Source organism: Sardina pilchardus, chromosome 5 (genome assembly GCF_963854185.1).
Source record: "Sardina pilchardus chromosome 5, fSarPil1.1, whole genome shotgun sequence".
Lineage (NCBI taxonomy): Eukaryota > Metazoa > Chordata > Actinopteri > Clupeiformes > Clupeidae > Sardina > Sardina pilchardus.
The window spans coordinates 31,625,969-31,653,250 of NC_084998.1; the positions used below are offsets into that span (position 1 = coordinate 31,625,969).

Here is a 27,282-nt window from a genome sequence, read left to right on the forward strand (position 1 = left end):
TTACACCCAGAGCATGGAGAATGGGATTTATCCTTCATCAGGACCATCGCTCTGTCTCTACATTGGGTGCATCTCTAACTCCATCTTTAAGTCAGCATCTGAGTGTGCCTTGTGTGTTTTCAGCAGGTGGAGTGACGTGGTCACGTTGGCTCTGTGTCTTTTCTGAAGGACCACAGGTGGCCGTGACAGTGGCTGGTGATGACAGGGCAAACTGGACTCTGCTGATGGTGACAGGTCAGAGGTCGCGTCCGCTCGAGTGGGCAAGACGAGAGTGCCTAGCTCTCATCTCTGGGTAGCTCATGCAGAGGTCAAGTCTACAGCACTTTCATTATCATTTAATATGGCCAGAAAGTGGCTGAGGAGGTAGAGGAGTCACACAGAATGTGTGTGTGTAGGAGGGAGGGAATGAGTGGTAAATGTAGGAGGTGGGAATTAGCCAGTAAAATTCTTTAGAGTGCTGTAGTGAGTGTAAAGGCTCTCTATAAATACTGTTAATTTATCATGTAACTATTAGTCATTCATTCCCTTAGTTTAATAGCCACCAATTCTTTGAATTTAACTATTTATCTGTTCCTCCTTTAGGCATCTATGGAGTTAGAGTTGCAGGCGGCGTTTTGTTTGATTGTCTAGCTCGTAGTGAATTATACTCACATTAGAGACTCTAACTGCAGTAAAAACAAGACACTTTGTCACAACCAAGCACTTTACTAACCGTCTGAGATAGTCTCCCTCTCTTCCTCCTCATAAAGAATGAATAGTGTTAATTATACAGTTTATGGCAACAATTTTACAAAGTAAGACACAATGACTGCTTCTGAGACCGCAAACACAAAGAATGGTGCCAGTTCTTCAATGTACATCACAACATTGCACCAACCCTTCACCACATTCAGTTGGACATTTCCACAGCCAGGGCACTGGTCAGTTCTTTGACAGAGAGCGCTAGTACACCACATGCCTGGCCCAACAGTGCTAGCGTGTCATGCGCTAGGACCAACAGTGCTAGTACACCATGCGCTAGGACCAGCAGTGCTAGTACACCATGCGCTAGGACCAACAGTGCTAGTACACCATACGCTAGGACCAACAGTGCTAGTACACCATACGCTAGGACCAGCAGTGCTAGTACACCATACGCTAGGCCCAACAGTGCTAGTACACCACATGCCTGGCCCAACAGTGCTAGCGTATCATAGGCTAGGACCAGCAGCGCTAGTACACCATACGCTAGGACCAGCAGTGCTAGTGTACCATACGCTAGGACCAACAGTGCTAGTTACCACATGCCTGGCCCAACAGTGCTAGCGTATCATATGCTAGGACCAGCAGCGCTAGTACACCATATGCTAGGACCAGCAGTGCTAGCATTCGCCAGGACCAACAGCAATGAGAAATGTTTGGAGGAAAAACAAACAAACAAAAAAAACAGACCTTCTACCAATGGCTGCTTCTCAATAAATTCTGTTTAGCAAAACTTCAATAAACTATTTTTTATATTTGTCCTTTAAATCATTACAGTATTTATATAATTCATAAAATTGCAAACAAATAAACAAAAAAAACATACAAAAGGGCCTCAGTTCCCCTCCAGCTTGGCCATCTCCTGCACGTAGGTGCCTATGCTCTCGCTGTCGAACAGCACAAAGTACACCGTCTTGATGGAGGAGGACATGGTGGACACAAAGTAGCTGGAGATGGCTTTCAGGATGAGCTGTGCCGCTGTCTGTTTGGGGAAGCCGTTCCTGAGAGAGAGAGAGAGAGAGAGAGAGACACTTTTATTGCCACGCAACAATGTTGGTGGTATTTCACAGATGGACAGAGACAGCGTCACACGATCCCATTCACACTTACTGGCATGTGTCGTAAATTCATGCAGTTGTTACTTGTTACCAAAGAGATACCCTATTAATAACAGGATTCAGAGGTGGGAAAAGTCCAGTTTCAGATAGTCCTACCCAGAGCCATAGAAAGAGAGAGTTGCGACACTCTTTGATGTTGCCGCCACAATCAAAAGTTCCAAAAAAACCTGTGCTGAATGGCTGAATCGCAGGAGGGTGGGATGTACTTCCGATGCTAGAAGGTGTAATCAATTAACTCATTGACTACTGACAAAGAGATTGACTGTAAACAGTTCCAAAAGCCCCATAACAAGGAAATAGCCTGGAAAAAGCGCTGCCATTTTTTCCTATGGAGGTCTATGGGAGTGTCGCCACTCTGTTTTATCTACAGCTCTGGTCCTACCACGTCTGTGCCAACCATTTACTTAAACCAGCTGATTCTAATTAGCACAACTCTTCAGCCAGGTAGAGCAGCAGCTATGAGATCACCAGTGTTGAGTGCACTGATAGATCCAATACATGGTTAGACTTTTCCACCTCTGACAGGAGTTTATTTAGCCTGACTCTCGCCAGACCCTTGTAGTTTCGCCATGCTCCACCAGAGGCGTTTCGCTGAGCTCCACACAAGGGTCTGGACGCGAGGGCAATCCAAACCCCTGCCAGTGCTAAAAAAATGAGCAACCAATCAGGAGCGCCGAAGCGAGTGTTTGATTCAAATAACAATGGCGGCACGTAGCGAGGAGTCTTGTGCTGACATTGATTCTGCTATTTCAACCGTTTTTTCAAATCTATCGAGTATTCATTCTTTAAAAGATTAACAGAGAATAGTTTTGAAGACATTTATTGGTGGCAAGGATGTTTTTACTCTTCTTCCGACCGGGTTTGGCAAGAGCTTGAAGAAGCCTAGCACGTCATTCAAGATAACAGGCAAGTGGTTTATCCAATCAAATGCGAGGATGTTTTACAAGGACCCGCCTTCATAAATACATCTCCTATCGAGAAGTCCCAGATCCTTGTGTGAAGCAGACAGCGAACTACAGGATCTGGCGAAAGTCAGGTTAGAGTTTATTACCCTATTAAGGGAAAAGGAATATTGCACAGAATTACACAAATGAAGTTTGATGCTACCCGAGCATTAAGGGAGTCTAAAAGCAAAGACATAGGGGTCATGACATGAATGGTTTTCATGTTTCATTCACACACACACACACACACCTGCTGTCAATAGACATACACTTACACATCCGCCTTAATAGTGTTAGAAACTCACCCACACACACCATCCACCTGCTGTCAATACACATACACTTACACATCCGCTTTGATAGTGTTAGAAACTCTCTCTCACACACACACACACACACACACACACACACACACACACACACACACACACACAAAACCCACCTGCCGCTGCCGATGGAGGGGAAGGCGATGGACTTGAGCTTCTTTTCGTCGGCGAGCGCCAGGCAGTTCTTGACCGTCTTGTCCAGCAGCTCCTCGCAGCGGTCGGAGCCCCAGGAGGGACTGTTGCAGTGGATCACAAACTTAGCAGGCAGCCCGAAGCCCCCCGTCATCACCGCTACATGGAGCCGGCCGCAGGGGAGAGGAAGGAAGGGATCGAGAAGAGAGAGAGAGACAAAGGAAGGGATCGAGAAAGAGGGATAGAGAACAGAGGTGAGAGGAAGGAGGGAATACAATGAACAGTGGAAGTGAAGAACATGGGTGAGAACGAAAGAAAGAGGGGAGGAGAAGGAGGAAGCGCAGAGGAACAGAAAGGTATCAAGAATAGGGGATAGAGAGCAAAGGAGAGAATGGGAGGAATACGATACGATGAACAGAGAGGTAGAAGAAGAACCAAGGTGAGGGAGAAAGACGGGAGGAGAAGGAGGGAGCAAAGAGAGAAGGCACAGAGGAATGAAAAGATATCAAGAAAGAGTGATAGAGAACAGAGAGGTAGAGGAGTGGAGAGAAAGAAGAGTTGTACTGGCTTAGCATGGGCTGCGTCTAGTGACAAAGCACAAGACTTTCCTGCCATTCCTTTATCAGAATCAAAACCAGCTTTATTGGGCAGGTTTGCATAAACATTTTGACTTGACTTAACTTGAGGTCAATCTTTGCTCAATGTACAACACGCAACAAATACAACATTACAAGAATACAAATGATTGTGTTATGTTGTTATTATGTTGTATTTGGACTGTACTCTGTGCAGAGCAGGTGTGGTGCGTGGTGACACACTGGACTCTAGCTATGGAGTAACCCTGATGTGGCTGGCATCCGGTATGGATCTGGCCCTGATGTGGCAAGGCACTGGTAGAGCTCTACAGTAATTTCCTGTGTAATAGCTTGTGTATTGTGTATAAGCCGCTGGACAGTGTTTTATGCAAGTTCAAGGAAATAAAACCATATTAATACCAAAATAACTTCCCCCCTGTATTAACCTCATGGCTGAATAAATGTTGTTTTGTATAAGCGACGGCTAATAGTTGGAAAATTACAGTAAGCGCCGTGTTGTGTGTGGCGTTGTGGTGTGCTGCAGTACCTCCGGCCACATCCAGGGGGCCGTTCTTCTTGCGGAGCTCAGCACACGCCTCCGACAGCTCCTTACCACCCTTCTGCTCCAGAGCGTTTCCTACAGGGAGAAACACACACACCGCTGCCATGGATACAAGCGCGCACACACGGTTCAGCAGGTTCTGTGTCACCATGGCAACAAAGTGGCACAGAAGCACTGCAAAGGTGTACAGGGAAAGCCTGTAACTATGGGGACAAACACACGCACACACACAAGCCAACCAATCACCAAACTAACTATTTTATGCACCCATCCACCCATTAAGGGTCACGTTGCTCCTGAGGTTTAAGAACAACAGTGGAGTTTTGGTCTAAAACTAGCCAGCTGGATGCCCAGACAGCACAACATTACATGCAAATCCCTTTGCAAATACCACCAGCAGTCCAGCTGCCACTTGTTTGATGCCTGCTATTGTTAATGGGCAAACTGACATCTTTTGTCAGTAGCCTACTGTTGTGCTGTATTGGCTAGTCTTATATTCTTGTATTTGTGCAGGGTGTTACGACCCAAAATACAGAATAACATGGCTACTGGAAACTGTGTCAGTGTAGCTGTCCTTCACAGGATCATATTCCTTTTTATTTTATTTTGATTATGCTAATCAAGTTAAATTGAGTTGATTAAGTTGATGGCAAATCAAGTTGATTTAAGTTGAGTTGATTAAGTTGATAGCAAATCCAGTTGCTCAGAAAAAACATACTTCCAAATGGGGCATGTCATTGCGTCATGTTGTAGTAGCATGTTTGAACCTGTGAGGGCAAGGTTACCCTTTGATCTGTCTGACTGCCTGCCAGAGCTGTAGCTTTGGAGCAGGCTCTCTTTTTTTACTTCCTGTTAGGAGTGGAAGGCAGTTATGGTGAAATGGCTACGGCAGACCCTACAAACCCCAGGAGATGTGGGAGCTAGGACAGGAGGCAGGGCTACATAATTAATCCATTTATTTTTCTTTTAAATCGAAACCGCATTTTCAACTAATGGAATTAATCGTACAGATCACAACTCCGGCCTGATTGTTAATCTTGTCACATCTGTGAAGCTCAAACACAACGTAAAAATCTGCACATCGAAGAGCTCCCAAAATATATGTTCTTTATTATTCAGTAACATTTCGAGCTTTTGCAGCCCTTCCTCATACTGTAAAAGGGCTGCAAAAGTCCGAAACGTTACTGAATAATAAAGAATATATATTTTGGGAGCTCTTATTATTCAGTAACATTTTGAGCTTTTGCAGCCCTTCCTCATACTGTAAAAGGGCTGCAAAAGTCCGAAAAGTTACTGAATAATAAAGAATATATATTTTGGGAGCTCTTCGATGTGCAGATTTTTACTGTAGGTATCACAAATCAAATGAGAAGGCATTTTGAGACACCCTTATTCCATTGCATGGGATCAGCTCAACTCTACTCGATTTTGGTACCGGGTGTTCGTTTTCCACTGCAACAAAGTAGGGACAGTAAAAGGGTTACTTTTAATCGTTACCAGTAAAAGGGTTACTCAATAGTTATCAGGAAAAAGGTTACTTAATCGTTACCAGTAAAAAGGTTACTTAATCGTTACCAGTAAAAGGGTCACTTAATCGTTGACTGTAATAAGGTTCCTTTTGGTGTTTTATTGTTGCAATATGGTTAAGTGTAAAACAATAGGGTAAACACAAACAATTTGGTATATCTAAATGATATAATTTACAGCCACATTGGTGTGTACTACAGAACAAGACAATGAGAAGAAGGGTGCTCATGGGAGATGTAGTTTGCATCACGTGGGGCAGTCACAGATGAACATGCTGGGGCGTACCAACTCCCATGAGGCCGAGGGAGACATAGAGAGGAGAGGTGTCATGAATGATGGCTAAGCAGGACATGGGTGAGGAGCACACACAATGTACACACACCAGCATGTTCTTCCTCTTTGTAAACATCCGCTCCAGTTCAAATAAGTAACATGGCGTGAGCGAGTGTGGGGTTGTAGCTTTTTCTTCACGTTGAAGTTTAGAGGACTTAACTCAAGAACTTAGCATTTCTGTTGGCTTGATATCAAATAGCCTATAGAACTTCATTCATTTGGGAGCAGGAGTTTGGAACAGGAAGCAGATGCATTGTGGGCAAGAGAGGTAAAGAGGCGGGGCATTTACCTACTTCCCCGCCTGTGTAGAGGCTGGCATTGGTGGGGTGGATTACGGCCTCACTGTCGATGGCGGCAATGTCAGCCTGAACAACTTGTAACTACAAACAACAACACAACAACACAACAACAACAGGCAAACAGACATGGCATGAGATACTGAGAGTGCGTGAGAGATAAACCAAACAGATGAGAACACAATGATCAATACACAGATGAGGAACAAATGCATACAGAGAGACAAGAGGGAGGAGAGAGAGAGAAAAAAAACTGAAGGCGCTGGTAGAAAGTGAGAGAAAGAGAGGTAGAAAATAGAAAGAAGGAGCAAACAAAGGGGGGAGATGGGATATGAGAAAAAGAGAATATTATAGGAGTTGGAGAGAGACAGAGAGATAGAAGAGATAGGTAGAGAGAAAGAGGAGAGAGAGAAAAGGAGAGTGGGAGAAAGTGAGAGCGAAAAGGAGAGAGAGAGAAAGGGAGAGAGTGAGAGTGAGTGAGTGATTCCTCCTGTCCCCTGGAGAGAGGGCTGAGGTGGGCACAGGACACAGTTTCCCCCTCGTGAGGATCTGAGGGAATCCTTGAAACACTCCAAGCTCAGGAGAACACCCTCCCATCAATCAACCCCCCCACACAGGACCAGGCTGTCGGCCTCAAACACACCTCGGTGTGTTTTGTCTTTATACACATTACAATGACTGGAAGCAGAGTTATATTGTGTGAAAGTGTGTCGTGAGTAATATTGTACGTGTTTTGACAGAAATAGCCAAATGTGTCCATGAAGGAGGATTTGACTTTCTGTGCGTTATTAGAGAGGAGAATAATTTGTAATGTGATCAAGGAAAACCCATCACATGGTGAAATTTCACAAACGTAAGATTCCGATACTGGTATCCAGGATGTTGCCAGGATGGTATCCAGGATCTTGCCAGGACAGTATACCGAATCTTAAGTTGATGAAATGTCCCTATGCTTTGGTCTAAAGGAGTGTGATGAGTCCGTGAGGGGGTTCTGACATTCAAGGATTCCTCATTCCTGGTCTGCTCTCGCCCTGCGGGCTCACCTAGGTCATCTTTAAGCTCAAGGTCAGCACTGGTGGGGTTGATGACCCCCTCCACGTCAAAGCCAGCCAAGTTACTGAGCTCACTGTGAATGAGGTTCAGCTGCAACACACCAGGGGAGCACAAGCAGGAAGGGAAGGGAGCACAGGTTAAGCCAAGGAGAGAGCATCGTGCACACACACACACACACACACACACATTCAGTCAGACACACACACACACACACACACACACACACACACACACACACACTTCAGTCAGACACAAACACACACACACACACAAAAGCAAATGTGGTTGCAAATCAAAGTCAAACAAAATGTGATCTGATTGAATCAAATGAACCCAGAATGAATCATAATCATTTCTATGAAATCCAATCATCGCAAAACACCTCATCAGAGCTACTCCTGAGTTTCTACTATTCACAGCCTGGTTGCATCACCACATCCAAACAAACACAATAGTCAACATAACTAATCTAACCTGACAGACTATAGTATGTGACTGCACCGCATCCCTACAATAAAACCAATTACTTCCCAGACTCAGTCAACATGTGGCCTTCTTAGATGTTCCCCTGATGCGTTAGAATAGATTACCCACTGTTGGTGATAATCTGCTAAGGGAATATATTGTGATCGAGCGTCTATGGTCATAACACTCTTAGAGAGTACAGTATGTCTATGTAGTTGAGCGTCTATGCTCATAGTGGAGTACAGTATATCTATGTAGCTGAGCGTCTATGGTCATAATGGAGTACAGTATATCTACATAGTTATACGGCGTTAACGCTCTGATGTAGTGTGTTGGATTTCTCAGCTATGCTAGGCAGGCTAACTGTGACTCCATGCTGTTGTGATCAGAAGTTCACCGTGTGTGTACACACCAATGCCATGTAGAATATAGTCTCAGCCCAAGGCAGCCCAGCACCCAGAGGACAGCTCCACTGCTAGAGGGACTGTGTTCTCTAGACTCCTCGAGCTCTCTAGACTCGTAGTGATATTCACACTCACGGCTGTGCTGATAATATACTGTATCATATGTCCGCAGCAACTCTGATTTCTGTTTTTTTATTACAGTAGTCAGACTCAATGATTTACACTAACTAATATTAACAACGAATTAATAAATAATGGCTAACACTATAGAACTACTACACATTATAATAGCCTTTACTGTGTGATATTACATCAGTGATTCGATGCAAAAATCAAGAGGCAGAGAAGTCAAACGGAAAGTAACAAAAAGAGGAAGAGCAGATAATTGACTGAATTCTGAGATAATCCTCAGAGGCTGGAGTCAGCATTATACTCATGCAGTCAAGCCATTTGCATAGTAAGATATCCTGCCTGCACATTGCTGTAGGCTGTAACTCAGCTGGTCCGGCATGTGACTATCACCACAGTAAAAACCACAGGACTCCAAGAGAAATTATTAATTATTTATCCCAACACCACCAGAGAAGAATGTTCAAGTTGAAGGAGAGCTGTCTCATTCTTTGATAGCAGAAAGGAACAGTTAAAGGGATAGTTCGGATTTTAAGACACGAAGTTGTATGGGTTCCCTGTCAGCAACGTAGTGCATCAGCACTGACTTACCCCCGAGAGCGTCCTGTGAGCCGAGATCCAGCCGGTTTTAGATCGTTTTTGATGCTGAAGAAAGTAGTCCGGCAAGTTTCTGGGGTCACGAAAGTAAAGTGTTTTTCTTCTCAAAACCATATGCGTTCAACAGAGTGATATATTTGCACCACAAAAACGTTGTCCAGGAAAAATTCAAACCTCGTTATCACTTACTTATTTTTCGCGATTCCTATCACTGCGCGCTACTGACAGCTGGACAACGTTTTTGTGGTGCAAATATATCACTCTGTTGAACGCATATGGTTTTGAGAAGAAAAACACTTTACTTTCGTGACCCCAGAAACTTGCTGAAGAAAATAGTCCGGCATCAAAAACGATCAAAAACCGGCTGGATCTCGGCTCACAGGACGCTGTCGGGGGTAAGTCAGTGCTGATGCACTACGTTGCTGACAGGGAACCCATACAACTTCGTGTCTTAAAATCCGAACTATCCCTTTAAAAGAAACCAAATCTCACAGCCAAAGCTTTGTTACAGTGTGTTACATTCACACACCAAACAGCAGTCAGCCAAAGCTAAGACAGCAGCATGGGGTTTTATACGTTAGCTGTATGTTAGGGGTACATCAGCTCAATGTTTGCTGTACTGTATGATAGGAGAATGTTAGTTGAATGTTAGGGGTATGCTGCTTGCTATATGTTAGCTGAATGTTAGGGCATGCTAGCTACAGTATATGTTAGCTGTATGTTAGGGGTGTGCTAGCTATATGTTATATATGTATGTTTGCACAGACATCAAGCAGCACGATATGCAGGAGGGATTAGCTAGCCGGAGTAGCTGAGTGGCTCGCCAGGCTCTCAGTGTTAGTCTCTACTGCTGAGTGCAAGAGTGTTTCTGCGTTCACACACAACCACCATGCCTGTGCAGGGCACGCCTGCAGGGCTTTACAAACACACATGCAAGGAGAGCTGTGTGTGTGTGTGTGTGTGTGGGTGTGTGTGTCTGGGCGTGGCGTGGGGTGTGTCTCTTGATAGAATCCGGGATGAATGAGTGAGTGATTTGCTTTGTCTGTACAAGGAGAGGTAACAATGCTACCGCCTCTGCCAGCCTCTCCATGTGAACAGTTCATACTCACACAGGTCACCGATGAGCACAGTGAGCTCTACAGCTAGCTGGGTGGCAGTGGGGGTGGCCTGTCTTGTTCTCCCATTCTGTCTCTGTGTGTTAACGGCAGTGGCAGTAGGACAGGGTTGGGCTGTGTGCAGTGTATGTGTAGCACTGTGTGTATGAGTGGGAGTGTGTGTGCAGTGTGAGAGCGTGGAATTCTGTGGGTGTGTGAGTATCTGTCAGTGAGCTTGTGTGTGTGTGTGTGTGTGTGTGTGTGTGTTAACATGTACATGTTGGTGTATGAGTGTGTACCTTCTGTCCCAGGAAGAGACTCTTCGTGGAGAGGACGGTGAAGCTGCCGGTCGTTGATCCCTCTGTGGTGCTGTCTGCACTGGCTGCCTTGCTCACTGCAGCCTGCCTCTGCCTCTGCCACACACACACACACACACACACACACACACACACACACACACACACACACACACGGTGTAACCACATGGGATCTAAATACAGTGGCTATAGTAAGTATTCACACCCATGCTAAAGTTGGCTAAAAAGAGGAATATAAAATCATCTTTTGAGAATTGATTGTAATGCCATAATTCAAAAAATGAGTAAAAATCAAACCGCTAAGGACACTAATTTTCTTTGTGATTGAAGAATGTATCGTAAATAGATAAATGTTCTTCCTTAAATACATGGTTGCATAAGTATTCAACCCCTATGTTAAATTCCCATAGGAGCAGGAGGATTTTTTATATGTTTTTATTTTTAAAGGCCAGCTATTTCATGGATCCAGGATATTATGCATCCTGATAAAGTTCCCTTGGCCTTTGGAATTAAAATAGCCCCACATCATCACATACCCTTCACCATAGCTAGAGATTGGCATGGTGCTTTTTACAGTTAGCCAATTAGCCTGTTTGATGCTCATTGAGCTCAATGCAAATCAAACAGGCTAATAGGCTAACTGGAAAAAGCACCATGCCAATCTCTATCTATGGTGAAGTGTATGTGATGATGTGGGGCTATTTTAATTCCAAAGGCCAAGGGAACTTTATCAGGATGCATAATATCCTGGATCCATGAAATAGCTGGCCTTTAAAAATAAAAACATATAAAAAATCCTCCTGCTCCTATGGGAATTTAGCATAGGGGTTGAATACTTATGCAACCTGTATTTAAGGAAGAACATTTATCTATTTACGATACATTCTTCAATCACAAAGAAAATTAGTGTCCTTAGCGGTTTGATTTTTACTCATTTTTTGAATTAAGGCATTACAATCAATTCTCAAAAGATGATTTTATATTCCTCTTTTTAGTCAACTTTAGCATGGGTGTGAATACTTACTATACCCACTGTACATGCATGTTCCTCCACTTTAGCCCTCACACTGGTAAACAGATTGTTTTGTATTCATTCAGCTGTTCAACAGTATTCTAACAGTGGCAGTGTTTTAACAACAATTCAAAGTGAACTTGCCTTAAAAAGCTTAAAATATTTACCATGTTGTAAGTCAAGTGGCTTTTGTTGAGAAGCGTCAGCCAAATGTAACATAATGTAATGTAATGTACACTACTACTGCTCTGGAGATGTGCTGTCTCAGTCAGCCATCTATACCTTGGATCTGAGCGTCCCCTTCTTCCCAGCCATCCTCTTGGCAGCTGCTTTCTTGGCGGACATCTTGGACTTCTTAGTGGGCGGTGGGGTGACGACGGCCTCTAGCTTGCCCTTTGACCCCCGCTTCTTGGCCAGCAGCTCTGGGTGGATGTTGGGCAAGACACCGCCCGCTGCTATGGTAACGCCTTTCAGAAGCTGCAGGAAGGTGAATAGAGCAGGTAAATTAAATTATATTAGTACATTACTGTCTGAGTGTGTGTGTGTGTGTGTGTGTGTGTACATATTTCTGTATACATATATACAGTGTTTAATTACATACAGTGCACTGTGTTCTCTACATGGTATCTGCTTTCCAATGTTTGCTTGGAAAAGAGCGCCAGAGAAGGGTACTCAAATGACTCAAACTGCAGGGGTATCTGATATATCTGATTCATCTGGAATGAGACTGCAGTTCCTGTTTCAGTCGGTTCATCATGACTTGATGCTGAACACTAAATAGGACAGTTTCATTTGTGTGATATTAATTGAATAACTGATCAATTACAGCCTACTGTAGATTCAGACCACAGCTGTTGCGGTTGAAGTGTTTCATCGTATCCTAAATAAAATGTGTCCTCTTAATGACAACCAATACTGAAGAAAAAATTATGGTTTCTGGCAAGTAAACACAGTTTACGTACTATAAGGGATGATGTATTGTATGGGGGGTAGTAAGGGAGGGAGGGCGAGAGAAGGACTATACAGAGGGGGGGGGAGGGAGAAAGAGAGAGAGGGAGCATAACAGAAAGAGAAAGAGAGAATAACAAGAAAAGTGAGGAAGGAGAAGTGGGAGAAAGAGAGAGAGCGAGAGAAGGAGTAACAGAAGGAGATAGGAGAGAAAAGGAGAGAGGAGGAGAGAAAAAGCAAAAAGGGGGGTAACAGAAGGAGAGAGGAGGTGCAACAGATCTGATTGAGTTCCAGTGTTTCCCACATAATTTGATTCTATTTGTGGTGGTAGTGTGTTTGTGCGCAAATTTTAAACAAATTGGATGGATTTTGTTTAATGTGTTCTTTAAACGTGCATGCATATTTGTTGAGGAACAGAGAGGCTGAAAGGTGCATAGCTCTGCAATGAAAGGAGTTCATCTAGTTTAAGTAGTACAACATAAAATCATTGTGTGGTGGTCAGTGTTGATATTGTGGTGGGCCGCCACAAATAAGTCAATGTATGGGAAACACTGAGTTCCTCATCGTTAAAGAAATAGGAGGAGAGAGGAGGAGCAACAGACCTGATTGAGTTCCTCATCGTTAAGGAGAGAGGAGGAGAAAGGAGGAGAGAGAGAGAAGAGGTGCAAGATCTGATTGAGTTCTTCATCGTTAAGGAGAGAGTAGGAGAGAGGAGGAGAGAGAGAGGAGGTGCAACAGACCTGATTGAGTTCCTCATCGTTGGCGATGGCCAGCAGGATGTGGCGTGGAGTGACACGCCCCTTTTTGTTGTCCCGCGCAGCATTTCCTGCTAGCTCAAGAATCTCAGCTAACGGAGAGAGGGACAACACACACACACACACAGACACAGATAGAGAGACAGACAGACAGACAGACAGACAGACAGACAGACAGACACACACACACACACACACACACACACACACACACACACACACACACACACACAGACAGACAGACAGACAGACACAGACAAGGTTAACCGTTGATGTATTATTAATGTATTGATCCCACTTGCTGGAGTAATGCTGCAGGCAGCCGTATAAGGTGTAACGAAAAGAAAGCTTGTAGACTGACTGACTGACTTTTCTTTTTTTCTTTTTATGTCTTACAACCTTGTAAAGTGACCTTGGGTGTCCTGAAAGGCGCTTTATATAAAATGTGTTATTATTATTATTATTATTATTGTTATTATTATTATTATTAACGGTGAGTTGAGAATACTGGAACACTGTGGCCAAGCGGACCGGCTCTAGCACAGTTATATGGTACTTTGAGAGACTCCTCTCAATGTAGGCTAGTACACGTACAGTACACACACACACACACACACACACACACACACACACACACACACACACACACACAGTGAATGTGTCTCACCTGTGAGGTACTCCAGCACTGCGGCCAGGTAGACGGGCGCTCCGACTCCGATGCGGTACTTTGGGAGACTCCTCTTGATGTAGCGTAGCATGCGCCCCACAGGGAAGATGACCCCTGCCTTGGTGGACCGCGACGTCTTCGTCGTCTTCTTCTTACCCCCCCGACTCGACATGGTGCCCCCACGAGTCTCAAGATCTGCCCCAAAGAGAGCAAGGGAACAGTCAAACAACAGCCAAACACACACACAGAGAGAGAGAGAGAGAGAGAGAGAGAGAGAGAGAGAGAGAGAGAGAGATACACAACACACACACACACACACACACACACACACACACACACACACACACACACACATCAATAAAGTCAAAACAAAGGTTCCTCTTTAAGGGGATTCAGCAGTTACAGTACTAAAGGAACTGTCTATCACTAAGCCACATACAGTATTTGAACTACCACTAACCCAGCTCTCCGATACAGACAGTGTGTGTGTGTGGAACATTACGGACACTCATGCCAGAGTGGTTCCTCTCTGACCCTACTTGAGTCAGATGATTGATTTACAGAAGGCATCAGTGCTGGCTGGGATTTCCGAAATACCTCTCTGGATTAGTTTGCATGCAAAGCCTTTTTGGTCAGATGGCTTTCAGATGCCAGAGGTCAAAGTGCACGGCCTTATCAATCAAGCTCCTCAAAGAAGACAATGCTCAGGGCATGCCATGAAGTCAGTTCACAGTTTATATCTACTTAAAGTCTAGCTGATGGTCAGGGATTTTTACCATTAGGCCTAGTTCTTGTTACTGCATTACATTTCGGATGTAACCTGAGATGCATTCAGAAATCAGAAAAAGCCACGACAAACGAGTAGCCTACAGTAAATATGACAATCCCTTCCACTTGTTAGCACCTTTTTAATTTAGACTAACATTGGAGACTCCCGGCTGAATATTTTCGAACAGGCTACTGTCGCGAGAAGAGGCTGTCAGGCAAAAATGAAAGCGTGTGCACATCTTGTTTGTCAACAGAAAAGGAACGTTACCAACAAGAGGGAGAGACGTATCGGTGTGTTTCAACATATCAAACTGTGCGTATTTCCACATGAAACATGTCCTAAAGATTTACAGCTGGCAAGTATTGTTTTGCTTTAAAGACCACTGAAAACGATAACTCCCAATTCAAACTGTCAGTTAGCTTAGTTAGCCACAACACTGACATGTCCTGAATGTTTTCAGGAGAAAATCTTCAAGTGATATTTTTACAGAAGGAAGAGAATACAGAATCGCTAAACGTGAATCAGGCGTACACAGATTGTTTGTCAGTCAAAACAGGACTACATTCAAATCAATAGCAAAACATTGGGCTACTTACAGGACAGAGCTGGGCAGTATGTCTCCTGTCTCCGGGCTCGGCTGCCTGGTCTACTGTACACACACCAAGACCAAGCAGAACAACTTCCCACAATCCACAGCGCTCTAAATTGTTGGTGGAGAGACAGGAGTGAGCAGACCAGACGGGCGACGTAGGGAAGGCTCTGGCACTGCGCAGCGCTCTTTGCTCCTCTAAAAGTATGTGAACGACTCACAATCGCCAGTCTCTTCTTGAGCTTGATGAAAGAGGACAGTGACAGCGTACAAAGTCCCATCACACCAAAGAGCACATGACTCAACTGACACCTGCATTTGTAGCACAGATAAGCCACCTCACAAATCACAGCCCACCGTCTCATGAAACTGCAAATGACACGCCTGTTGTTGAGAATGTGTACTTCAAATTACAATAGATTCGAATAGACAAAAATGGTGGTATGTATTAATTTATGTGTGTATTTATTTATTTCTTTAATAAATATCGACAAATAATTATATGGAGCATGCTATTTACTACAAAATAGCTGAACAGCGTTATGAAACATTATTAAAAGTTGTTTCAGGCCTTTTACATTGAGGCAGTTTCAGAAAACAAGTCTCAGGCATGTTGAGACATGTTTCCCCAAATTTGCATCACTGCATATTCACATTATAGGTGCCCACTGCTAGGGCACCGCACCAGTAGTGATGCGCCACCATTGGTTCCAAATGTGCAGTCTCTCCACGATTGGATGCTATTCAGCATCTATTTGCACTCATCAGATACAAATGAAATCTTTAAGTTGCATTTGTGTGCAAGAGCAAGACCTAGACTAGACAAGGTATTTTATTCTTACGTTTTCCGCCTTCAATGGATATTTCATTATTTTAAAATATCTGCCCAATATCAGCATTACGCACGTATTTGATAGGGGTTTGTGTTGCTGGGTAGGAAAGTAGAGCAGTTATGGGTTTTGCCACAAGATGTCAGCAAAGAGATATGTAGCGGACATAACTCTAAATCGCCGTTTTCAATAAGCTAAGTTTCCCCAGCGAAACACCTTTCGCCCAACGAAACTTCTCTTCGGGGGCGTGAACGGCGAAACCGGCGCAAACAGCAAAACAGTAAGCAGTGCGTGAGGCAATTATAGGGAGCTAGTTCAAACAATTTTCTATGTCTTTCAAACACCATAACCCCATACCAAATCTGCAAAACCATAATTCTTAGTGTTCAGTCTGGTCACCTCAGTTTTACATTGAGAGCGTCAATGGAAACGCACCATGACTAGCATGACCCCTATGTCAATTCCCATAGGTGCAGGAGGATTTTTTTTTATATGCCTATGTTTTTATTTGTAAAGGCCAGCTATTTCATGGATCCAGGATACGATGCATCCTGATAAAGTTCCCTTGGCCTTAGGAATTAAAATAGCCCCACATCATCACATACTCTTCTTCACCATAGCTAGATATTGCATGGTGTTTTTTCCAGTTAGCCTATTACCCACACAGCAGAGGATTCCAAAACGGACCCGCCCTCAACCCGCCACATCCGCGTGACAGTCACCTCCGTTTTGGCTACGCGCACGGAACACGACCCGCCTCCGCCAGCGCGCCTTCGTGCGGCGGGTCTGCGGCGGACTCCGTGCGGATACGCACATAGTCTGTTTGTTGCTCATTGAGCTCAATGCAAATCAATGCGCGTCCTGCGTTCTACAGAGGGTGCATTAAACTTTATTTGCACACCTATGACCTATGATACGTGGCCGTATCACACTGGAATAGCCTATTAATTTGGCAAACTCGTTGTGAAGTTTAAATGAACGGTCACGTTGCATCTAAGCTGTACACGTTCAGAACATAACATTGTCGCACATGACGGTGGTTGATTTTAGCTAGTTGGATGGCATATAGGGCAATTAAAATAGCGATGTTTCAAAGCAAAGGTTCATAGAAAAGAGATAGAACTGACTGGCTTTTGGTCATAGCAATCATCCATTTAAAACTAGTAACGGCAGTTTGTACTGCAAGTTTAGAAATTAGTTGATATGTGGTGGAAAGAAGTAGTTCTATTAACAAGACAACATATTTGTAGCGATTTAACCCTCATGTTGTCCTAAAATCTTACGACGTTCGTTGTCCTTGGGGTCAATTTGACCCCAGCTACAAAAAACTCTCAAAAATGATTAAAATTATTTTTTTTACCCAATTTTTTTTGTGGTAGGTACTTAACAAGAGTGTAATAACCACTATCAAAAGCCCTACAAAACAATCCCACCCCCCCACACCCCTTTATGAACCCTGGAACCCTGACTGGCAATATGGCCAATCCAGTGTCAACAGCCCAAAGGCTGACTTTTTGGACTTTTTCAGACCTGCCAAAATAACTTATATGTAATATGTACTTGTATATGAAATAATGATAATAGCTACATGTTCTCATACTATTACAATAATAATATCCATAATTTGTCAAATATTCATTTTCATCATGTTTCATAAAAATGGGGTCAAATTGACCCCAATACCACCAACGTAACTATTTTTTTTACAGGACATTGGAAACATATTTTTGTGCAAATTTCATGTTTACTCTGTTGTACCCTTCAAATGAGGAAAAGTCATGAAACTTGAAGCAAAACAAAAAAAGTGAACCATATATTTTATGATGTTAAACACTGCTTGGGGTCAAATTGACCCCAAGGACAACATAAGGGTTAAACCAAAGATTGTCTAGTTACACCGTCTCTTTTTAAACGTTCACATCATAACCGGAAATTAACACAAAACAAATGGTAACAGTGGAATAAGTGGGATAATGGACTCCACGGCGTTCGGTCCAAGATATAAATGCACTTAGAAGGGGCCGTTTTATGCCCCCTGTATTTAAGGAAGAAAATGTATTTATTTACGATGCATTCTTCATTTTTTGAAGAAAATCCTTGATTTTTACTCATTTTTTTTTAATTAAGGCATGAAGATGATTTTCTATTCCTCTTTTTAGTCAACTTAAGCATGGGTTCAAATACGTATTCTCCCCTGTGTGTGTGTGTGTGTGTGTGTGTGTGTGTGTGTGTGTGCGTGTGTGTATGTTTGTGTTTATACATCATACATGTATGTATTATATAGAATAATATATATAGTAATACATAAAAAAAAGCGAGCAGTACTTGAGTGAGGACATCACTAGACCAGCACAAGAGTGAGGACATCACTAGACCAGCACTAGAGTGAGGACAGGACATCACTAGACCAGCACTAGAGTGAGGACAGGACATCACTAGACCAGCACTAGAGTGAGGACAGGACATCACTAGACCAGCACTAGAGTGAGGACAGGCCATCACTAGACCAGCACTAGAGTGAGGACAGGACATCACTAGACCAGCACTAGAGTGAGGACATCACTAGACCAGCACTAGAGTGAGGACAGGACATCACTAGACCAGCACTAGAGTGAGGACATCACTAGACCAGCACTAGAGTGAGGACATCACTAGACCAGCACTAGAGTGAGGACATCACTAGACCAGCACTAGAGTGAGGACATCACTAGACCAGCACTAGTGTGAGGACATCACTAGACCAGCACTAGAGTGAGGACAGGACATCACTAGACCAGCACTAGTGTGAGGACATCACTAGACCAGCACTAGTGTGAGGACATCACTAGACCAGCACTAGAGTGAGGACATCACTAGACCAGCACTAGAGTGAGGACATCACTAGACCAGCACTAGAGTGAGGACAGGCCATCACTAGACCAGCACTAGAGTGAGGACATCACTAGACCAGCACTAGAGTGAGGACAGGACATCACTAGACCAGCACTAGAGTGAGGACAGGTCATCACTAGACCAGCACTAGAGTGAGGACAGGCCATCACTAGACCAGGCCCGGCGCTATGGGTGGGCTTTAGGGGGACATGCCCGCCCAGGACGGAGAGCCTTTTTTCTTTTTTAACCGACGCGCCCATCATCAATCCCACTTAAGTTCACAATACCTTAATACAAAATATATCTTAAAATAATCATGAATAAAAAACAAAAAGGGGTTCCGAAAGGACAAAAAATAAATCTATCTGTCTAGTAGTGATGCGCGGGTGGGCTTTTTTTAAAACCCGCCCCAACCCGACTTTTCAGGAGATCCAAACCGCCCCGCCCAATCCGCAAAAATATGTTCGAATTGTGACCCAAATCCGACCCGACCCGCGGAAAGGAAAAAACGCATTTAACGTCTTTCCTAGCTTAATTAGCCCACATGAGGACAAGTTGGACAACAGCGGGTTACAATGATCGGTCATTTTGACAATCTGCGCTCCTCCACACCATTCATAATCTGCAGCCTAGACATAGCTAGTGTTAAATCTCATCTTCATAACAAGTTTCCATTCATATTTCCCCTTGCAACTTCATAGTTTTGCGTTTAACACTGCCAAGCATTTAACAAGCACAGCTGTTTATTCGTGTAGCCTATGACAGAAGCGAGGTGTTCTCGCATTGTGCACAACCTTCGATATCCCAGATCATTAGGCTCCATGTCCATAAAGTAGCGAATGCGCGATTGACTTTTTCAGTCAGTCACGCATGGCGCAATTGGGTGCTGAATTTAGGAGAAATTATGTTTTGCGCTCGACCACACCTCATGTATTGCAGGCGCATCGCCACCTAATATGTCGGAAGTTAACAAGTGAGAAATGTGCATTTTTACTTTTTTGACCCGACCCACCCGCAATATTTAGAAAAAACTATTAGGCCTACCCAAATCCGCCCGACCCGCGGGTAATGGGCTGAACCGCGCATCACTACCAGATACATTTCCAGACCCGTGAAACTAGGCAGGAAAACACACACACACACACACACACACACACACACACACAGCAGCATTGACAAAAAAATCACATTTTACGTGTTGGTCTTTTTGCCCATTTGCTTTTTGTTTCTGTTTTAGCTTTGGTTGTTTAACTGGATTGATTGATTGATCATACATTGGTTTATTTAGTTATTGGTAAATAAGTGTCATGTAATATTATTGTTCCTTCTTAAACAATGGGTTAAAGCTAGGCTACCTTGTAGCAGATATAGCCTCATTACAGGAGGAGGCCCCCTTAGATTCAGTGAAGCTTTTGAGACATGGGTATCAAGGTTACATTAGTATTTTTGGAAGCGGGCAGTGGGTTGAACAATTTGTCGGGTTTTACAAGAGCTCCAGTCCATTAAAAAAGAAATCACAAACATGCATTACTTTCAAAGTCTCTCGTCACGGTTATTTTGGTGATGAGTTTTGCATATCACACTTTACTTATTGAGTTTATTCTTCTTCTCACACGCTGTTAACAACTGTTATACTTTCATATTTTGCATCATAAAAATGTATGATGTGCATGTGGTAGGCTAGCCAAGTGGTGAAGGAGAAATCAGGCTGAGACAGCAGGTTTAAGAGGGCCCACGGTGTCTTTATTTACCACGTGAAAAAGTGATAAAAAAATAGTCCTTAATTCCGACACTCGGTCGCACCCGACGAGAGACGAAAAAAGGTGACAAACAAACATTTAACAAACACGAAAGTTAAGGTCTCTTAATGGCTACATGCCACTATTAAAAAGCAGACCTACATGCAAGGCTCACAGCAGCCTCTTACCATGCGTCTCGAAACACTTCGAAGATGACCCCTACACAGAGGAAAGCTAGCGTTTAAATGGCCAATTAATCAATTACTTCCGCCAACACCGGCGAAGTCTAAACACCCATAAAAGGGCACACTGCCCCTATCTGGCGGACATCTACATCAATCATAACATCTACATTTACAATACATCAACCCCAGACGCCCATGATCATTGATCACAGATTAAGCATCTTCCTCGCGCGCCAAGGAACGCACCAACACAATGAACACGGTACAAACAATTCAGGACATTGACAGTAAATACACCAAAAATTAAATAAAACTCAAAAAGTAAAAGTGCGATGTGCTGCTGAGGCGGCACATTGTCACAGTGCATCATAAAAAATGGCCACCATAAAGAGAATAACCAGGATAAACATTTTAAACCTTAAACAAATATATATCACATACACTGTACCCAAACTATCAGGTTTTGAACACTGCAGGCTTAGTCCAGAGGGTTTACAACTATGAGGGCATGAGCCTTTCATGACACGTTTCAGAGTCAGACTGTTCAGTACGCCTAGATGAGATGAGTCTCTGTTTTAACTGCATGAATTCATCTTCAGTCCAGCTTATATAGGTGCAACATCTGAGGAAACTGTACAAACAACGAAAAAGAGCACAGAAGACATTTACTGATGCATGATGATAGACATGATGACTTCACATGTATTAACAAACGAGTGCAAATGTGGTCTCATGGAGTATCTAAAAAAGAAGTGCTGTGAGAGCCAAAAATGTAGACAAAAATAAAACTGAGTGTGTGTGCGTGCGTGCATGCATGCATGAATGCATATGTGGTTTGTGTGTGTGGGTGAGTGTGTCTATGCAAGTAACTGAATCTGATGTTTGTAAGTCACTGAATCTATGTTTAAACAGAAACATTTCAAAGACTTCAAAAAGGGCTTTGACTAAGTGTGTTAGTAACATATTACACACCACAATACACTCGTCTCCATACAGTACATGAAGGTCAGGCAGCCTTGTTGCAACAGCACACTACAATGGTGAGTTGAGCACGCCTGCCTCACCCATATATGCTAACATTTGTTTGTGACGTCTATCTTGCTCGAACTAGCCCAGGAAATCAACGTGATCGTTCTCAGCTACCCCCTCTGTTCGCTGATTGGACCTGCATAGTTTTGTCTTGAGAAAACCCGCGAATACACCACAGACCCAGACGATGTAGTGTACTGAAGGGAGGGCGGAGCCATAGTGTCACACTCCCTCTGTGGGGCAAAAGCCCCTCAGCACACGCCTCTTCATCTGCTGTCTTACACTCATCCTCATCCTCACACACAACATCAATTTGAGTTCAAATTTAACACACACACACACACACACACATACAAACCCATACAGTACACACAGACGTGCACACAAAATGCACTGTCAATTGTTGAATGTACTGTACTAGTTACTGTACATAAACAATCAATAACATTTGAAGACCACTCAAATAACAAAACGAAAAACAATAAAACAAAAGTTAAGTGCACAAAATAAGTGCATGAGTACCTTTAGTTGTGAGTTTCCTCAGTAGTGCGGTCAGAGCCACCAAGATGACCACAAGCAGGCCAAGCGCACTCATGAGACTGATATGTAGGACATTCAGTACTGCAGGGACACACAACAGCACTATCAGTCTTAGTAATGATCACCCGTACTACACTCAGTACTGCAGGGACACACAACAGCACTATCAGTCTTAGTAATGAGCACCCGTACCACACTCAGTACTGCAGGGACACACAACAGCACTATCAGTTTTAGTAATGAGCACCCGTACAATACAGCACTGGGGCAGTAGAAGTCAATGCAGTTTCAGTAAATAGACATGGAAAATTGTACATTGAATTTGAAATAGTTTCTGAAACCTGTGATTCTACTGTAAACCAACATTCTAAGGTTTTACACTCAGGACAATAAAATGTATGAATAAATGAAGAGATGAATGGATGAATAAATGAAGGGATGAAGGGATGAATGGATGAAAGAATAATGTGAACCCACACCTGCTAAAGGCCCTGTGCGCTGTTTTGCTGTGGAGTTTCTGGTAATCTGGATGCTCTCTCTGTGTGCTCCCAGCAGAGTCGTGGCCTTCTGCACCATCGTTGTGTGTGCGGGTGGTGTGTGTGTGGATGGCATGTGTGTGGATGTCGTCTGTGTGGTGGTTTGTTGTGTTGTGGTGTGTTTGGACACGTTCAGCTGGACAGGCAGCAGAGCTCTCAGTGTGTCCTTGTGGAAAACTGCACAGGCCCACTGGCTCTGGACCGAGCTGACGTTGCTCACGGTGTGAGTCACAGCTGCTGCATCAGTCTCACAGTGACTCGAATAACTACGGTAACGGCGACTGTAGTGGTTGATGGTATCCAGGAAAATCCAGCACACCTGCCCAGGTGTCTTCAGGTGAGAGAGAGAGCAGCGCAGGGTCACGTCTCCTCCCTCATACACACGCTGGGGCTCCACTGTGACTGAGGACACACACACACACACCCACAGTTATACCACCTCTGGAGACACACACACCAACAGCACAGAGTCATACCACTTCTGGAGACACACACACACACACACACACACACACACACCAACAGCACAGAGTCACACCACTTCTGGAGACACACACACACACACACACACACACACACCAACAGCACAGAGTCACACCACCTCTGGAGACACACACACACACACACACACACACACACACACACACACACACACACACACACACACACACACACACACACACACACACACACACACTCACACTCACACACCAACAGCACAGAGTCACACCACTTCTGGAGACACACACACACACACACACACACACACCAACAGCACAATCACACCACCTCTGGAGACACACACACACCAACAGCACAAAGTCACACCATCTCTGGAGATTCCCTTACTCTCCGCAGTCTGAATGGTACAAGTATTACAACAACACAATGCATTTATAAAGTTCTATTCAAGACAGTCAAAGCGCTTCACAGGGGGAACCTCACTAACCACCACCAATGTACAGTAGCACCCTCATGAGTGCTGTACCACACACACCAGCTTGGTGGAGAGTGAGGGAATGAATGAATGACCCAATTACACTGCAGGATGATTAAAGGGCCAGGTTGAGAATTCAGCCAGGACACTCTTACTCTTTGCAATAAGTGCCCTGAGATCTTTGATCACCTCAGTGAGTCAGGATCTTGGTTTAACGTCTCATCTCCACTAAGCCCCAGGCTGAATGCAACAGACACTACACATAGTCTCCCCTCTTAACATCCTTGTCCCCTACAACACTGATGCTGTCAAATAGTCACAACAGTGCAGCTTACAAACACTGAAATCCAAACAGGTAGAAGACTGTTGCTGTAAACACACACAAGTTCATAAATGACTCACCAGTGACGACTACAAGTTCATATGATGTCTGTTTCAGTGGGCGTCCCTTGCACCACCTCTCACATGAATACACCCCTGAGTCCCCCCACCTCACAGAGGAGATGTGCAGGGAGTAGTCACCATCCCGTCCACTGTTCTGTTTCCACTCTGGACGATTTGATGCATGATGAGGTGACCAGTTCCAGGTACCCCTGCACGTCTCAGTGCCCAGGAATTTACAAAAGAGATGGACGGGCTGGCTGACAGCTCTGTACAGCAGGGTGGTGTCACCAGCAGAGGCTGAGAAAAAAAGAAGGCTATGGGTTGTAATTGAAATGGAACATCATGGATTCTAATTGAAATGGAACACCACACTATGGGTTCCAAAGGGCTGTACACACAAGGAACAGCAACTGTATAACTACAGTAGCGTCCGCACCATGGTCCACACTGCCCAACGATAAAGAAAGTCTCTCCTTGTGTTGATGAATGTGATGTCTATAATTTGATGATTTATAAATGGCTGTCAGCTTTTTATCATTCTCAAAATTGCTCTGGAAGTGATCCCCAACAATGTTATTCCTCATGTCATTAACGTTATAATTTAGATTAGATTAGATTAGTGCAGAGTACAAGTACAGAGAAAAACTAAATGCAGTTGTGTAAATTGCAGTAAATTGAAATGTGATGTACACACATGTGGTGCAGTATAAACAGTATAAGACATACTATGTAGTGTAGACAGTATACAGATAAGAAAGTGGTATGTTTTTTAAATTAAATATAAATATGTGGAATGTATTAGCAATATGAGAGCAGAATGGAGATATGGATATGCAGTACGAACAATGTATGAACAACCTGTAGATATGTGCAGTGACATTATACAGTAATAGTGAGAATACTATGCAGTGTATTAACAGTAATATATGAAAAATAGAATAAACATGTGTATAAAGTGTGTATCTGACTGCATTATATTAAAAGAATCAGTTTTGCTGAGTGAAACACAGTGCTGATATGAAATGGTGCAGTAACGTATAAAGTGAGTACTGGAGTCGTGTTTTACCTGGCTTCTCCTCCAGAGTGATCTCCTTCTCTCCACATCTGTAAAGTCCTTTGTTGCTCTGCTGAAAGTTCTGCATCAGGAGGTGGGCCGTGTGGTCCAGCTTCAGCTCTGTGCTACTGGTGCAGGTTCTGTCCCAGCCGGACTGGCTGCCCACACAGCTCTCACTCACATCACTGCCAGGGGCCACATGGATCACTTTACCTTCAGAGAGAAATACATCCACCTGATATGAGTGTTTAGTGGACTCAGTTCCTGAGCCCTGGCATCATTTGAATGATGAAAATGAAAGTACTCAATTCTTAATCAAGTTCTGCTTTCCTTCATTCTTACCATGGGCAGTCATGCAGAGAAGCAGACACAAACCGCTGATCATTCTAGTATATCCTAAAGGTGATGACACGAGATGATCATGACATGTACGAAAGGTAATGAGATGACCTTGCATGTGTTGCCTTTGTGTCTAATTTCCTGTAAGCAGATATGCAAAGTTTCCACTGTCAGCCGCTGTACAACTACACCGCAAACCACAAGTTTTAAACAAAACTGCTCCCAATATAGAACAAACTGCTCCCAATATAGAACAAACTGCTCCCTATACTCTCAAAACTGCTCCATATAATACACAGTGTTAGGAGTAACGGCGTGTAAGTATAACGGCGTTACTAAAATTTGTCAGTAACAAAGTAATCGAATTAATTACTTTTCTCATCATTGCAACGCCGTTATCGATACTGAGAACGTTGCGTTACTATAATTTGGCAGAATGAAGCGCGTTCACTGGATAGGATATACACAACAAACTGCTCCCAATACACAACACATAATCCACTTATAGGGACACAGTAATATGAAGTGAATCAGATTCTGTGGATGAAGGCATCATGTGGACATTTTGATGGCATTAAAACAGTCAAACAGTTTCTACTGAAAGTGTACATTGACATTCTGCTTTGTACTGACTCTGGTTCCTGTGCCATTCTAGTTTTACTAGATCTTAGTGCTGCATTTGACACCACTGATCATGACATCCTGCTGCACAGGCTGGAACATAGAATTGGTCTAAAGGCACTTTACTAACCTGGTCCACTCATACTGTACCTCAAAGACAGGTTTTTTCCAGTTAAATTGGGACATCAATCCTCTTCCTCTGCTACCAAGAAATGTGGGGTCCCCCAAGGTTCAATCCTTGGCCCCCTCCTATTCTCTCTCTACATGTTGCCCCTGAGTTCCATCTTTGACAAATATGGCAACCAGTACCACTGTTATGCTGACCATACTCAGATCTATCTCCCAGTTACCCCTCATACCACATGTACATTAAACAAACTGAATAGCTGCCTCGATGACATTAAATCTTGGATGGTATGCAATTTCCTACAACTCAACGATAGTAAAACTGAAGTAATCATATTTTCCCCCTCTTCCTCTGTCACCAGCCTCAGCAGTGCTCTTGGTCCCCTCTCTAATAATGTGCACTCCTTGGAAATCTTGGTGTCATTCTGGATAGCACTGTTAATTTCAACAAACAAATCAATAGTGTGGTCAGAAGTGGGTTTTTTTTATTGACTTAGAGTAATATCCAATCTCAATGTCTGTAAGGCTTTTCCTCCACTGTTTTGGACGCTGTAACAATGCAAATTTCTCCTTTGGGCATTATCCTATCTTATCTTTTTCACTTTAACTACTTTTTATTTTCTAGTTTACTCTACCTGTTTTACTCTAGGTTGTGCTTCGTTTCTACTCCTTTAACATTGTTTTCTTTCTACTAATTTTATGCATTGTCTTAATCAAGACCTGTGTGTCCCTGGGCCC

At 43.6% G+C, this 27,282-nt stretch overlaps 1 protein-coding gene across 1 annotated transcript; it reads right to left on the reverse strand.

The window, feature by feature from the left end:
* Nucleotides 1-685: 685 nt before the first annotated feature.
* LOC134080692 (core histone macro-H2A.1) lies at nt 686-15,555 on the reverse strand. Its single transcript, XM_062537254.1, has 9 exons — nt 15,361-15,555; nt 13,996-14,190; nt 13,314-13,420; nt 11,908-12,102; nt 10,596-10,709; nt 6,548-6,638; nt 4,384-4,473; nt 3,246-3,420; nt 686-1,742 (listed from the first exon to the last, which is right to left on the reverse strand). The coding sequence occupies exons 2-9, from the start codon at nt 14,165-14,167 to the stop codon at nt 1,577-1,579; spliced, it is 1,110 nt and encodes a 369-aa protein (XP_062393238.1). The 5' UTR covers nt 14,168-14,190; nt 15,361-15,555; the 3' UTR covers nt 686-1,576.
* Between the last annotated feature and the right edge of the window lie 11,727 nt (nt 15,556-27,282).

What these genes read in the sequence shown, in the direction of transcription:
- LOC134080692 (XM_062537254.1), bottom strand. Translation starts at nt 14,167, where the DNA reads ATGTCGAGTCGGGGGGGTAAGAAGAAGACGACGAAGACGTCGCGGTCC. An exon ending in AGTGCTGGAGTACCTCACAG is followed by an intron (nt 13,421 to 13,995) that starts GTGAGACACATT and finishes TCTCTCCGTTAG; the next exon opens with CTGAGATTCTTGAGCTAGCA. An exon ending in CCCTCCATCGGCAGCGGCAG is followed by an intron (nt 1,743 to 3,245) that starts GTGGGTTTTGTG and finishes TCTCTCTCTCAG; the next exon opens with GAACGGCTTCCCCAAACAGA.